This window comes from Platalea leucorodia, assembly GCF_965183815.1.
Source record: "Platalea leucorodia genome assembly, chromosome: 3".
Lineage (NCBI taxonomy): Eukaryota > Metazoa > Chordata > Aves > Pelecaniformes > Threskiornithidae > Platalea > Platalea leucorodia.
The window spans coordinates 61,025,731-61,040,066 of record NC_138825.1 but is presented as its reverse complement, the minus strand read 5'-3'; the positions used below and the strand labels follow the sequence as shown (position 1 = coordinate 61,040,066).

Here is a 14,336-nt window from a genome sequence, read left to right as displayed (position 1 = left end):
CATGTTTGGCCCTCCCCATCCTCCCCCTGCTCTTTAACTCCTTCATTATTCATGTGCTGGTTCCAGCAAAAGAAGTGGAGGGAGGCTGACTTTGTTGGTCAGTGTTTAGTGTTTTACTGTGCTCCCTTCTGAGGCATGTCTTTCTCATGCTGTTTAACTGCTATGGGATATATGTTACTTTCTCTTCCTGGACTTGAGAGCATCGCATAAAAAAGACTAATTTTCACTTGCATTTTTACAAGCATTTTAGAAAAAGTCCTCATAAATGTTAATTTTGGCTTTGATGGTCTCCGAGAATAGACTACAACGTGTCTGGATTTTCCCAGACCTGTCCTTGTCCTTGTCCTTTCCCACAGCATTCTCCTGGAGAAACTGGCTGCTTATGGCTTGAACAGGCGTGCTCTTTGCTGGGTAAAAATCTGGCTGGACGGCCGAGCCCAGAGAGTGGTGGTGAATGGAGTTAAATCCAGTTGGCAGCCGGTCACAAGTGGTGTTCCCCAGGGCTCGGTACTGGGGCCACTTCTGTTTAATATCTTTATCAATGATCTGGACGAGGGGATCGAGTGCAGCCTCAGTAAGTTTGCAGACAACACCAAGTTGGGTGGACATGTTGATCTGCTGGAGGGTAGGAAGGCCCTACAGAGGACCTGGACAGGCTGGATCAATGGGCTGAGGCCAATTGTATGAGGTTCAACAAGGCCAAGTGCCAGGTCCTGCACTTGGGTCACAACAACCCCATGCAACGCTACAGGCTGGGGAAGAGTGGCTGGAGAGCTGCTGGCAGAAAACGACCTGGGGGTGCTGAATATGGGCTGGCAGTGTGCCCAGGTGGCCAAGAAGGCCAATAGCATCCTGGCTTGTATCAGAAATAGTGTGGCCAGCAGGACTGGGGAAGTGATCGTCCCCCTGTACTTGGCACTCGTGAGGCCACATCTCGAGTACTGTATTAAGTTTTGGGCCCCTCACTACAAGAAGGACATCGAGGTGCTGGAGCGTGTCCAAAGAAGGGCAACAAAGCTGGTGAGGGGTCTAGAGAACAAGTCTTACGAGGAGCAGCTGAGGGAACTGGGGTTCCTGGAGAAAAAGGAGGCTGAGGGGAGACCTTATTGCTCTCTACAACTACCTGAAAGGAGGTTGTAGCGAGGTAACGTCAGTCTCTTCTCCCAAGTAACAAGCGATAGGACGAGAGGAAGTGACCCCAAGCTGCGCCAGGGCAGATTTAGGTTGGATATTAGGAAAAACTTCTTCACCGAAAGGGTAGTCAGGCACTGGAACAGGCTGCCCAGGGAAGTGGTTGAGTCCCCGTCCCTGGGGCTATTTAAAAGATGTGTAGACGTGGTGCTTAGGGACGTGGTTTGGTGGTGGACTTGGCAGTGCTAGGTAAACGGTTGGACTCAATGATCTTAAAGGTCTTTTCCAACCTAAACGATTCTACGGTTCTGTGATTCTATGATTGTTTCTCCTGTGCTCAGAAATGTTGTCCAGGCAGATTTGGAGGATGTCCTGTGTTTGTTGGAGATTCCCAGATACTGGGTAGTCCAGCCAGTACTGCTCCAGTACAGAGTACGGCAGTCCTGCATCAGCACTTGGAAGATGAGCTGAGTTGCTCTATAAATCGGGTGGCTAGCTAAGTCATTTATTTCATCCTGTAACCATAAGAGTAGTACATCTATTGTGTAGAGCCCAAGGGTCATTTTTTTTCTGCTCGTAAAGCAGCGTGGTTGTTACCACTACTTTTCTCACCAAGTCCCATCTCCAGTGATCAAGTCCTGCTTGTTGGTGCTCCCGCGGGGGCTTGAACTGCAGAAGCTGCTCTGGTCCCTGTCCTGAGACCCTTGCACAGGGACATTGCTGGTTCTGCTGGGAAGCTGGCACACTCTCCATGCAGCCCTGCTTTGGTGGCAGGAAACAACATCCGTGCGTCTCAGGGCTGTGCTCATGCCTGAAATCACAACAAGGTTTGACACCAGTTCCTTAAAAATTCCTGGCATGGTGGTCAGCACCTGGCAGCGTCGAGGTCTGATGGGAAACCTGTTCCCATAGTTGGGTCGGGGTCGGGTCAGGTCCCAGCCTGGGACTTCCTACAGCAGGGGCTGGTCGCTTGAGGTAAACCTGCTGGTCCTCCCCATCAAATCTGAAGGTCCAAGCATGGTTTGAATGAGATGGGTTTCATGAGGTTGAAGATAATCTGTAGCGAACCATGTGAGGTTTGCTGGACAGAGAGGCATCTATCTTTAACACATCTGCAAAATTAATTTTACTGCTGAAATTTTTCTTGCTCCTTTTCTCAAGTGAACCTGTTTAGTAAACATAGAGACAATATCAACCTTGTTCTCCACTATACAAACCAGAAAATTAATATCTCAGGTTTTTTTTTTTTTTAATGGCAGTTGTTCTATATATAGGTAACTAAATAAAAGTAACTTTCAGTTAAAATTCCCACTTGAATTGTACGTACAAATCAGTGAGGAATGCATAGCTTATGTGGTTTTTTTTTTAAATAATGAATAGGATTTGCATTCAAAATATCTGAGAATAATCTTACGATTGCACAACTTGTAATTATGGTGCTTGGGGACAAAAAAGGTTTATGCACTCTCATAAAATTCTAGCTGTAAATGAGGAATGTAAATGTGCTGGTACAATTTCTGTAATATTATGTAAGTATCATTTATGTGTTCGAGTGGCAATAGTGCATCTTTTAAAACAAATGGCCACTCGGTACTGTGGTTACATGCACAGTTGTTATAACTGTGAATGGAAATTACCTGTGTTGTTGAATACCTCTGTCTGCTGGCAAAGAATAGCATGGCCATATGAGAAACACCCTTTAAGCTGTATTACAAATCATAATGTGTTCCTTGAATCTGGTTTTAAATCAGTCACTTACTTTGTTCTCACAGGAGACTTAGCCAGAGGCCTACAACTGAAGAGCTAGAGCAAAGAAATATCCTAAAGCGTAAGTATTTTATTCAGCTTTCAGCTAGTATTTACTTAGAAAGTGAGCATATGTTGGATTCATATGGAAGCCTGTCATTGTTGCTCTAGTGTTAGAGCCATAACTGGAGAGAAATTATGTTCTAGAAAATAACGTGTCAACACTGGATCTATATACTAACCTGTAATAGTAGCTGTGAAAATTGCATATATTCAAGATGCTGAATTTTGCTTGTCTCAAGCCTGCTTGAGCTGGTCCCAAAGATCAGGAATGACTTAGATACCCCTTAGAAGCAGTTCTAGGCTGGTTAAACTTCTGCCTAGGGTGGCAAAACACTGGAACAGGTTGCCCAGAGAGGTGGTAGATGCCCCATCCTTGAAAACATTCAAGGACAGGCTGGATGGGGCTCCGAGCAACCTGATCTAGTTGAAGATGTCCCTGCCAATTGTAGGGGGGGTGGACTAGATGACCTTTAAAGGTCCCTTCCATCCCAAAGCGTTCTGTGATTCTGTGATTGATTCTAATTTTTAGAAGGAGGAGGAAGAGGAGGAGGAAATATCAGGAGGAGCCAGAGGTGGGATATAAGGACAGAGGTTGGAAGGTGGAGTAGAAAGAGGAAAGATGAAGCGTTCAGGGGAAGGTGAATAGGTATATGCCGACTACTTCAGCGTGCTGGCCTTCACATCCACTTCTGACATCTTCTGTACTGAAACTTGCATGAGACATTCTCACTGAATGTCTTCCCATTGATTAAATCCTTCCTCAGTATCCTTCTTGAAGAATTTAAGTCTATCATTCGAATAGTCAGAGGCAGACGAATGAAGTACATTGGATGTTTACCCTCTGTACCTATTCTCCCATTTACTTATATTGGTTTTGTTCTTAGGCTGGCAAACGCTTCAGAACAGGCATTTTTTGTCTTCCTTTATGAATCTTTCCATAATATAGATGTTACCTAAACACATACTGTAACAGTTGTCATGCCCAGCTCCTCTAGCCCCGTATTCATTCTGCAAGGGTAGCTAGTACTTGATGCTTAACTAGAAGAAATAAATGAAGAAAATGCACGTGGAAGCATTTCACACAGAGCAACAAATCCAAAAACTCATCTATTCTTAAGGTATAAGAACTTTCCACACTTGATGTAACTGAAAGAACAGGTATAATGCCATTATTTCCAACAATCATTCAGAAAAGTTGGACTTCATCTCTGCAACCCTGGTGCACAGCATGCTAATGGAGAAAAGAAAATGGTCTGTTTACCTGACAAAGTCTATGGACTGATCACTCTGTCACCTGCTCAGGCCAGCAAATCAAGAAAACATAGCAATTATCGGCTTTCAGGCAACCAGCCATCCATGCTAATGAAATCCTACTGCTGTTGTCTAAGCTCTCAAAAGCCAAATAGTGCCATGTCTTACTGAAAAGGGAAGCTACAGTTCATGCATTATGGTGGACAGGAGAGGGTTCAAGGGACTCCTGTCCAATACATAATGTGAACAGACTTTCTAAGACTATAATTTCTGAACCTATAGATTGCATAGATAAATAAAGATCAAATTTGAAATATGAACGTTTTTTATATGACAAACCACTCATGCTGGACTATGTGAGAAGGGTAATTCCAAAACCTCTTTGGTGGGCCAGGATACGGCCACTGAGCTGGGAGCACCAGCTGGGCTTCCTTCCTGCCCTCTCTGTCTGGCTAATCTCTAGATAACTAATCTAGCAACAAACCCGCGATGTATTTAATATCCCTTGTGCCATTGTTTATTCCGTTCACTGATTTTGCAATAAGTAGCTCAAGACTGGAAAGCAGTTAATAGATTTCTTCTCCTGTTTCAGCTTGTTTACTTTAAGCTTTCGGCAGCGTACCAGGCTTTGCACTCAATACCTCCAGCCGTCCTCTCCTGCTGCTGCCGGCGGGCTGGCTTAAGGAGGCAAGGGAGAGCAAGAAATGAAGGCTGGGAAGCAGCATTATAAATCACAAAAATTGCAGAGTCGTCGATGAGCACGTAGAGAATCCCAAACTGCTTTTTGCTCATTACCGAGATAGATAGAAAATATTTCAAGTTGACAGTGATCTGTAAAAAGCAAAGTGAACCAAAGCAAGCTGGGGTTTTTGGTCACAGTCTGACTCAGAGCCCTTTCAGAGTGCAATTTCTCTCCCAGCTCTAAGGCAGTTGTATTATTTATCAAAATTATTACATTCCCTTCCTGTGGATCATTCGAAAATGTTTACATCTCTTAAATGCCTTTGTTGTTGTAGGCAGCTTTTGTGAATAAGTTGGGGTTTCTTTCATAAAGCTTCCTTCCTCCTATTTTTAAGCAGTGGATGGGGAGAAGGGGTTATATTATTGCATGTATGTAAACTGCAGCTAAGGGAAAGTATTGTTTTGAGTAATATTTGTCAGACTTTGAGGTTCCATTAAGTGGTAAAGGTCTAAATGTTTATTTCAGTATTAAGTTCAGCCCAAATCTTTTAAGACGTTCAGAAAAAGTCTGTATTTTTTCTTTTTTTGTATTTCCAGTTAGTGAGGAAATCTGTCTTGCAAGAAGTTTTGTTTTGATAATATTTACAGATAAACCAGTTACTGAAAATTCTGTGACTGAGTACAATCGCAAGACATTGCAGGCTGATTTCTATAAAAACAATTTGGATAAAACTATCCAGACTTCTGAGTCTTCCCACACTAAAACAAAGTTATGATAACTCAAGAGTCCACTTGAAGGAATAGATAAAGCCCTGTGTTTTTAATAAAGACAGGTTTCTTGTGTACTGGCTTTGAGCCAGTAGTATTTATAGTAATGCGTTATGGCAAAGAAACTTTTTATTCTTCCAGGAATTTTGGATTAAGATAACTGTATTTTTTCCTGTATTTGTAAGGGACTGTGAACTTCTCGTACTGTGCACCTGCATGCCTGCCAGTCCTGGCTTTGCGGAAAACAGGGTTTAGCTCTTGATGCTAGTTAAGGAATATTAATGGTTATCTTTGCTTGTAAAACCAGGAAAGAGAAACCACTTTGTGCATTCCAGAGCACTGCAAGAGGCAAGCACTTTATTTGTCTTTTCTTCTCTTTCCCTAGCAAGCCCACAGAGAAGTCTAAACATAGCTGGTCCCATAGGGACACAATGGAAAGTTTGGTTTTACGCTCCGGGAGTACTTTCTGGTCAAGAATGGAGCAGTCCTCAGGCAGAACAATTTCTCCCTTCTCTTTTCCCCTCCTGCTACGAAACAGATGTCCCACAGAACAGAAAGTGACCAGATTTAATACGGCAAAAGTTGCAGGAGCAATAATGTATACATGCCAGGGAAGCTGCTTGTTCTGCTTTGACAGGTGGTTTTTTTTAACTGAAAGGCCACAATAAGTGATGCTAAACAAAATTGTTTCAATTAGGAGTCAAATCCCAGTTTGACCTCCTAGGAGCTGCAGGCAGGGAGGGAGGGAAACCGTAGTTTTGCTGGGATCTAACTGGAGACCTCTGCAAGCAAAGGGCGCTTGCTGGGCTGGTCCTTTGCCAGTACGGCAGCAGCGGGATGTCTGAGGAGGGGACTTGCAGCTGGGAACGCTGTGTTTATATTTTCTTTCTCCACATCACACAGATTAGATCTGCTTTTAAGGTGGAAAGCAGTCAGAAGTGTGTTCCTATGCATTAATGTGTTCCTGTGTGGGCAAGGGAGTCAGTTCATACCTGCAGCCAAAATGTGGCCCTCTGGTGGGAATTTTCCACAACACCTGAGGGAAGCAGGAGCACCAGACCCATTATTTTTAGCACCACACAGCTGCTTAACTCACTACAGCAACTTTCAAAACTTGTACCTTAAAAGACCAAAAATATGCTGTAGGTGTTACTGTTGGTGGGAATTTGTATCAGGGCAGTGTTTCTGTAGCACTGGGCTTAAAACAACACTCTGCCCAGCAGGCTGGAGATGGGAAATAGGTGCTTTAGATCCAAGTCAGTGCCATAGAGGGAGGGCCTTTTGCCAAAGAGCGGATTCAGTGTATTAGCAGCAGCCACCAGATTTCAGTCCCTTTCCTTTAGCTCTTGAGTTTTATTCCTAGAAGTAAAACCACTTGAATATATAAACCATGTCCTGCCCCCTGACCTGTCATGCAGAAGACTGTCTGTTCCCCACGGGTTCGATCCCCACCTGCTTTGCCCGGGAGTGAAGGAAGCTCCTGGTGGCTCCTGTTAGAGCTGTCCTCTGAAAGGTGGGCTTCCAGCCCTCCTCACCAGCCTCCTCCAGGACCCGCCTGGACCCTCTGCCCAGCAGCTAAGATGATGACCTTGCTCATCTCCCATTTCTAGGTGGTTTCCCATGTCCAGCCATCCCTTCGTGCAGTCCTCTGCACTCTGAGTCCACAGCCCACAGGGAGGTAGCTTCACAGCTTGGGATAGGCAGCTAACCTTCAGCCTTCCTAAATGTCCAGATCAACTTTTTTGAGTTACTTTATCCTCCCCCAAAATATAGAAAACCAGTATTTTGGGTGGCCATGCTGTTCGTAGTTGTTTCTTAAGGTATGCAGTAAGCAGTGTGAGGCCCTATTTCTTACATCAGGCATCTTATTGCTGCTTCTTGGGAGACACAGTGGTTTAGATAGCAAAGAAATGTCAAGATATGAATAATGCAGAATGTATTTTACAAATTAAATTAAGGAAAAGGCAGTAGAGCGATGTGTATACCCAGCTGCATTTTTTTCTGCTGTGTCTGCTACTGGAGAATTTCTGAGGTAGGACTTAAGCAACTCAGTTATGAAGGGACAAAATTTTTTATGTGTAACGATTCCCAGGTGAATCAAACCCCAGATTAATAGCTTGTGTTTAATTACCTCAGTTACTATGTCTATTGATTGCAAAGAGAGGCTTTTTAAACAAAAGCCTACAGATGACTTACCTGTCCTAAAACAGCTAGAGAGCTGTTGATTTTGTTAGGTGAAGATGTTATAAAAAGAGTTCTCATTTGAAGTCATAAATCCTTAAATACACCCAACTTGTTTATTGATAGATATATTAATAAAAAATTTAAAAATCTTGATCAATCTTTAACTCTCCATTCTTCAGTTTTAGTTAGCTTACAGTTCCTTTATGGAAATAGGCCATCCATTTCATCACCATTTAAGAGAAAAATTATTAATAAACTATAAATTACATTCCCATTTAAGTGTCTTGGTAAAATCACTATCAACACTAGATCCAACCTAATCCTGGCAGCAAGCCTGTGTGATTGCATCTTGCCAATGGAAACCTGGGGTTGGTGTTGGACTCTTCTCAGAGAGCAGGTCTTGGGCTGGCAGCGCCTTTTTCTTACTGTAACTTTCTTCTTTTTGGTTTTTATCATTTGTTCCTCTTCCCCTTTCCCTTGTATTCTTCTTACATGAGAGCCTTTGAGTCAGCAGAGGAAATCTGCAAGTACCGCGAGATGACCTGTCGTAGTGTTGTCTCCAGTGTATCGCTCATGATACAGAAGGTCCTCTGTGGCCAGGTTGACTATACTAACACAGCAGGCCGGCCATAGCAGGCAGGGCAAGTTGGACTATACCAGGATTTAAAACTGCCTTTTCATCTGTACAGGTTGGTTGCATCCACAATAGACAAATTAATTCCTTTAAATTTATAGTTAGCCTTGAACTGCAACATGGAGTCCATAACTCCCAACCATGAATAAAACAGGATCAGAATTTTGTGGCTATCTCTAGGTGGGAGATTTCAGCCACAACAAAGTTAACTTTGCATGTAACCATCAGAGGTGGACTGAAAGGGCAAATAATATTCTTCAAAATGTACATCAATTAAAAAAACTGCTGAGTCCATATGAACGTGCCTTTGTAAGTGTGCTTTACACTGTCACTCAAGAAATCAAGTTTGGTTAGCACAGAAATTTGTTAAAAGCGCGTTTCAGTCTCATGCCCAAATACATTCAAAGAATGCACATGTCATTTTCTGCTGTACTCGTTCATTTGGTCTTAACCAAGAGGGCTTCAGTGCTGAATCATATGCCCGCATTATAAAATCAGAAAAAAATATTAAAGTAACAAAACCAAGTTGCACTAACAAATGACAGTGAAACCAATGGTGGGTCTCTTCTCCCAAGTAACAAGCGATAGGACGAGAGGAAGTGGCCTCAAGCTGCGCCAGGGCAGATTTAGGTTGGATATTAGGAAAAACTTCTTCACCGAAAGGGTAGTCAGGCACTGGGACAGGCTGCCCAGGGAAGTGGTTGAGTCTCCATCCCTGGAGGTATTTAAAAGATGTGTAGACGTGGTGCTTAGGGAGATGGTTTGGTGGTGGACTTGGCAGTGCTAGGTTAATGGTTGGACTCGATGATCTTAAGGGTCTTTTCCAACCTTAATGATTCTGTGATTCTATGATTCTATGAATTGTCATTGATTCATTGCATCCTGTAGCAGTAGAGGACACTCAGCTGATTCAGATACTCAGAGCAAACTTTTTTCTTGACCCTTATGAATAATTAGACTCTTGCTCTAAGGTCAATAGGTGGCATGTTGGAAGTAAAAGCAAGAGTGATTTTAATGTTAGGACAAGTAATTGAAACATTAGGCAGCTCTTTCAGGGTACTTCTTGTTTGCTGTTACACAGAAGGGAAATGACAGATGCCTCCTCTTCGCTGTGTTCCTGACCCACAGCAGCAACTTGAGATGTCTACAGAATCAGGGGAAATGAGGATAGGGAAAAGAAATGAGAGCACACAAAATCCAAAAAGGAGACAACAAATGCAGGATCACCCAGAAATATGAGGAAACATGAGCCAGGACTTGAAGTCCTGAAGCTTTCAACCAAGAGAAATACAGTATGTGCAGTTATAATAATTAAATATTCACTCCTTTTTATCTCTTCTGAAAACAGAGAAGAATGAAGAAGAGGAACAGGAAGCCAAAAGAGAAATAAAACGTAGACTCAGTAGAAAGGTGATGATGTGTTTTTCGTATTGTATGTTTGTGTACATAGGATTATTTTTTATAAGATTCTAAAAATCAGTGTGTATATGTTACGGCAAATGTCCATCAGTCATGCCCCCAGATTAGAAATCAGTTTTAAAAACAGTACAAGACAAGTCCATCTTGGGGAAACTCCATCCTGTCCAGTTTCACATACCTGGAGAAGCATATGGAGCCTGACCACGCTTAATATTTGTCCCTGTAAGCAGGGGAGAGAAATGGCACGTGTTTCCTCTGTGAGCATGACCACTGCTGCCATGTATGTCAAGGGCAGACACACTTGTAGATCCACTCTTCCCTAGAGCAGCAGAGAGGGCAGCAAAGCAGTGTGGGCCCTCAGAAATCCCTTCACCCTTCTTCCAGCCACATCAGTGGTCTTGGCCGCTGCAGGTGGGATTGCGCTCATCGTCCCTGGAAATAAAGCAGCTATGGATCTGCTGCCCTGACTTTGGGAGCTCGTTCTGGGAGAGGGTGGGGGGAGTTTTCATACATATCCCTAGTCTGCCCTTCTCTGCAAAAATACAGTTTCCTAAGTAAGATCGTCCTTAGTTAATTAAAGTGAATATTGTTTGAGGTGACTGAAACAACTTGGCATCATAATGACCCCCAGATGTTCAAAACCAATGTTTTTTAGTTAGGCAGGCACCTCCACATCCTGCTTATTTTCAGTATTATAGTTGAACACAGCAGACTCTGTAATCATTAATGGAAATGGACCTACTGCCTAGTGGGGTAAACGGTGTGACAGTTGCAAAGTCACAATTAATATTCCAGGGATAACTGTCACGATTCTCTATGACCTGCCCAACAAAGACTATTTTTATAACTGAAGAAAGTAGGTTGTGCTGCTTCCCCATTCCCGTGCAGCACTCCCAGGATGGTGCCTTTTTTTAGACACCTGAAAGTGACCCTGTTTAGAAATACCAGTAAAGTTCTCTTGAGATTACATCATACCCTCGGCTTTTATTTTATTTTATTTTATTTCATCTTATTAAACGTGCTATTTTCTGCCTCCTGCTTACAGCTCAGCCTGAGGCCTACAGTGGCTGAACTTCAAGCAAGAAGAATCCTTCGATTTAATGAGTATGTGGAGGTCACAGATTCTCCGGATTACGACCGTCGTGCCGACAAGCCTTGGGCCAGGTTAACTCCCGCAGACAAGGCAAGGGGCAAATGTAGATTATAAGAAAATGCTTGCATCTGTCACTTCTGGGGGGCTTTCCTCTGGTTTTACGTTTGCTTGATGCCGGCATCACAAATGACATCTGCTGGAGGCAGCGAGATTGTCATGGTACTACTGTGCATCTGCTGCTTGCAGTTAAGAAAACCTACTCAGGTGTCTATTAAGAGCATATTTGCCACCTCCATTACATCAGTTCAGGCCAGAATTCCTTGCATTTTTAAAGCCTTGCTAAGCCAGACACACACTGTTAGCAAAGATGGCTACAACCTGTGGAAGTCAGGCAAGGTTTCTGCAGGCAGAAGCCTGCGTCACTGCCGCCGAGAGTTACTTTTGCAACTCATTCACGTGAAACAAGGTAGAAGCTGCTCCGTCGTCCTAAGGGTTCCTGGCCACAACCGTCAGTGCAGGAGCTGACTGTATGTGTGCAGCACGCCTTCTTGGGAAGTTTGCCGCCAACGTGCTGCAATTAATAGTTCCTCTGCCTAACTACAAAGGGTGAGACAAATGATTCTGTGATTCTCTTTTAAAAAACAGATCAGTCAAAGATTACCATAAAATACTCTTCCATTTCCCTCCTATACCACTTCAAAAAAGGAAAGCTGTAGGATATATGTATCAAAAAGTGCTGGCCCTCTTAGCACAGGGTCTGAACCAACTTTTATGAAAATCCTATGAGATGTTCTTGGTATGAAAAGTGATATGTGCTGGAACCCACTGTCTTTTAGCTAAGGACTGTGAAGCACTGATTTTATTTCAGCTTGTATTTTAATATCAATGCCAGCTCATCTGACAATCAAAGGCAAATCTCATCTCAGGTTAAGGTGGAGACATTAAAAATGTACCCAGAAGTCTCTGTAGATGTTGGTTCTGGGAGGTGCTGAGCACTCTCTAGTCCTCATGTAATCTGTGGGAAGTTAGAGCACCCAGCACCTCTGCTTTCACCTAGGTCCAACCAGGGTAGACTGCATTAGAAAAAACACTGGAGTTTCCTACCTACTTTAGGGTAGCAGTTTTTAATCTCAATTCATTTTGTAATGAAGAGGTGCCCAAGGCTGGTTCTGTGATCCCCACGTTTGTTGGCCTCAGCAGAAAGGCAGACCCTGAGTTGCCTGGAAACTCCCTTCCCCTTTTTTCCCAAGGAAATAATTTTTCTATTTCCAGTGGGAGCAGAAAATTGTACTGTAAGTATATTACGGAGCTGGAGCTCTGGTGTCTTTGCTGCTGATTTGGTGCTCAGAAATAGCTGTCTCTTTCCTAGCTATTACAGCAGCATTGTGTAAGCGTGCCGTTGTGGCTAAACGGAACCATCCCCCGCTTAAAATGAAGTTTCTCATTTACGAGACCGCAGTCTGGTGATGCTATAATTTGCTGCTTGTCTGTTTTGCGTTGAAAGGCATGCACACCAGATGAGACTTCTTTAGGGATTAATGAAATGATACTATTTTTATTTAAAATGGTGAAAGAAAAGAGTGAGTAAAAATAAACTTTCATTTCACAGTGAAGGTAGGAAAGCATATGGCATAGAAACAAACGCCTTTCTAGTATATATTAGAATATTTCAGAAATTGTATGTATTACCTGATGAAGTAAATTGCTTATCACTCTTTTAACATGAGCAACAAGGCATTTACAAAGTGCACTGAATTTCTGCTGTTCCTTAGTATCTGCCAACTGAAAACACAAGCCTGAAATGTCCGCATATTTCATGTAATTTTACATAAAACTAATCAAACAAGTGACTAATTCCACTGAAAAGAATGCTGTTCATCTTGCATTCCTGAATCCGTGTCTTCAGTGGGGAGATACAGGGCCCCTGTTGCGTGTGCAGTGCCTGTGCAGGCAGCGTGACTCACCAGCTCCTCAGGGGCTGCGCCCGGAGAAGCGATCCCCTCGGGGCTGCGTACTCCGCAGGTGACTGTCGAGGTAACCTAATCCCTTGCCCATTTTTGTCTGTAGCAAGTGCCATATTTCCATGGGGGTTTGGTTCACCCATTGCAGTGGATTTGGTGTTTCTTTGTTTATTGTTGGTGTTTGATGCTTTGGGTCTCTTTGTAGCATACTACTGCTTCAAATAGCTGTAACTGAAAAAAGTCATTCGTGTTGATGATGAGAAACGTGTAAAAGAGCTGTAGATTACAGTAAGGGAGACTGGAAAATGGGAACTGTAAGGGAACCTGCAAGAGTAGGGCCAGGTTCCTCTCAGACTCTGCTTTCTTTAAGATTCATATTTCTTATGGTTGCATATATCATTATTGTTCATTAGGCAGCAATACGGAAAGAGCTGAATGAATTTAAAAGCACAGAAATGGAAGTACATGAGGAAAGCCGGCAATTTACCAGGTGGGTGAATCTCTCTTCCTGCATAAGTCGAAGAGATAAGTATGACAGCGACCCTCTGCCTTTCTGCAAGTCGTCTGCAGTTGTGTCATGACTTGCGTACGTTCCTACCATGAGCCCCCTTGAATCCCACCATTGATTCCGTTGGGATTCCCAGTGTTGCCTGTGTCATCCCTGAAGCTGGGTAGTTGATACAGCGATGAAGGTGACTGCAGTGGATCAGTTGCTACATGGAAGAAGATTGTTTGGGAAATCTAAAAAATAATGCTTTGAAAGGACTCAGCATTTCTTGCAGGTGAAGTTAACAGTCCTTCAAGCACAAAAAAAGGGATGTCCTTCTCTAGCAGTACTCCCTTGCTCATGGAAGTATACATTTTTGTAGATGTGTTTGGTAAGTGAAAACTAGATGATGTGTTGAACTTCAGAAGGGAGCTTCCTAAGGGTCACCTAGGCTCCTGGCAGCACTTTCTGCAGAACAAGACAGATTCTAATGTTCCCTGTTTGCTCCTTCTGATGTGTTCATCTGGATTTGTTTTGTTGTATGCTTTGAGTAACATCAAGATGTTGTCTGAGGCATTATTATTTAAAGAGCTCCGGAGTGTCCACAGTTTTTAGCAGGACTCAAGTTTGGCAGAGTTATTCCTCTATTTGTCACTTTCTGCCCTCCCCATGGCATCTCTTAGTATTTTTTGGAAGTTATAAAGGCTGAAAATTGCCACCAGCGAGCAAAACTTGCTGTTAGGGTCAGCCGACATTGCATACATGGTATTATTGTCTTCACTTCCACACAGAGCTAAGTCAGATAAGAACAATTGCCCAAGGCTGGGTCGCTTCCTTTTCCTCCTACTGTTTCAATCAAACTCAGGGTCCGAGCAAGTGAGTGTGACTCCTCTAATTAAAGAGAGTGTCACAAGGAAA

General features: G+C 43.2%; 1 protein-coding gene across 3 annotated transcripts in view; it reads left to right on the top strand.

The window, feature by feature from the left end:
• PHACTR2 (phosphatase and actin regulator 2) overlaps positions 1-14,336 on the top strand; it is a gene marked incomplete at its 5' end in the record, with an annotated part of 146,590 nt that overhangs the window by 123,596 nt on the left and 8,658 nt on the right. For all 3 annotated transcript variants that reach the window (XM_082307573.1, XM_082307575.1, XM_082307574.1), the window contains 4 exons: positions 2,904-2,959; positions 9,807-9,868; positions 10,923-11,060; positions 13,345-13,421. In XM_082307573.1, coding sequence (XP_082163699.1) covers positions 2,904-2,959; positions 9,807-9,868; positions 10,923-11,060; positions 13,345-13,421 — 333 coding nt within the window. The remainder of the gene's footprint in view (positions 1-2,903; positions 2,960-9,806; positions 9,869-10,922; positions 11,061-13,344; positions 13,422-14,336) is intronic.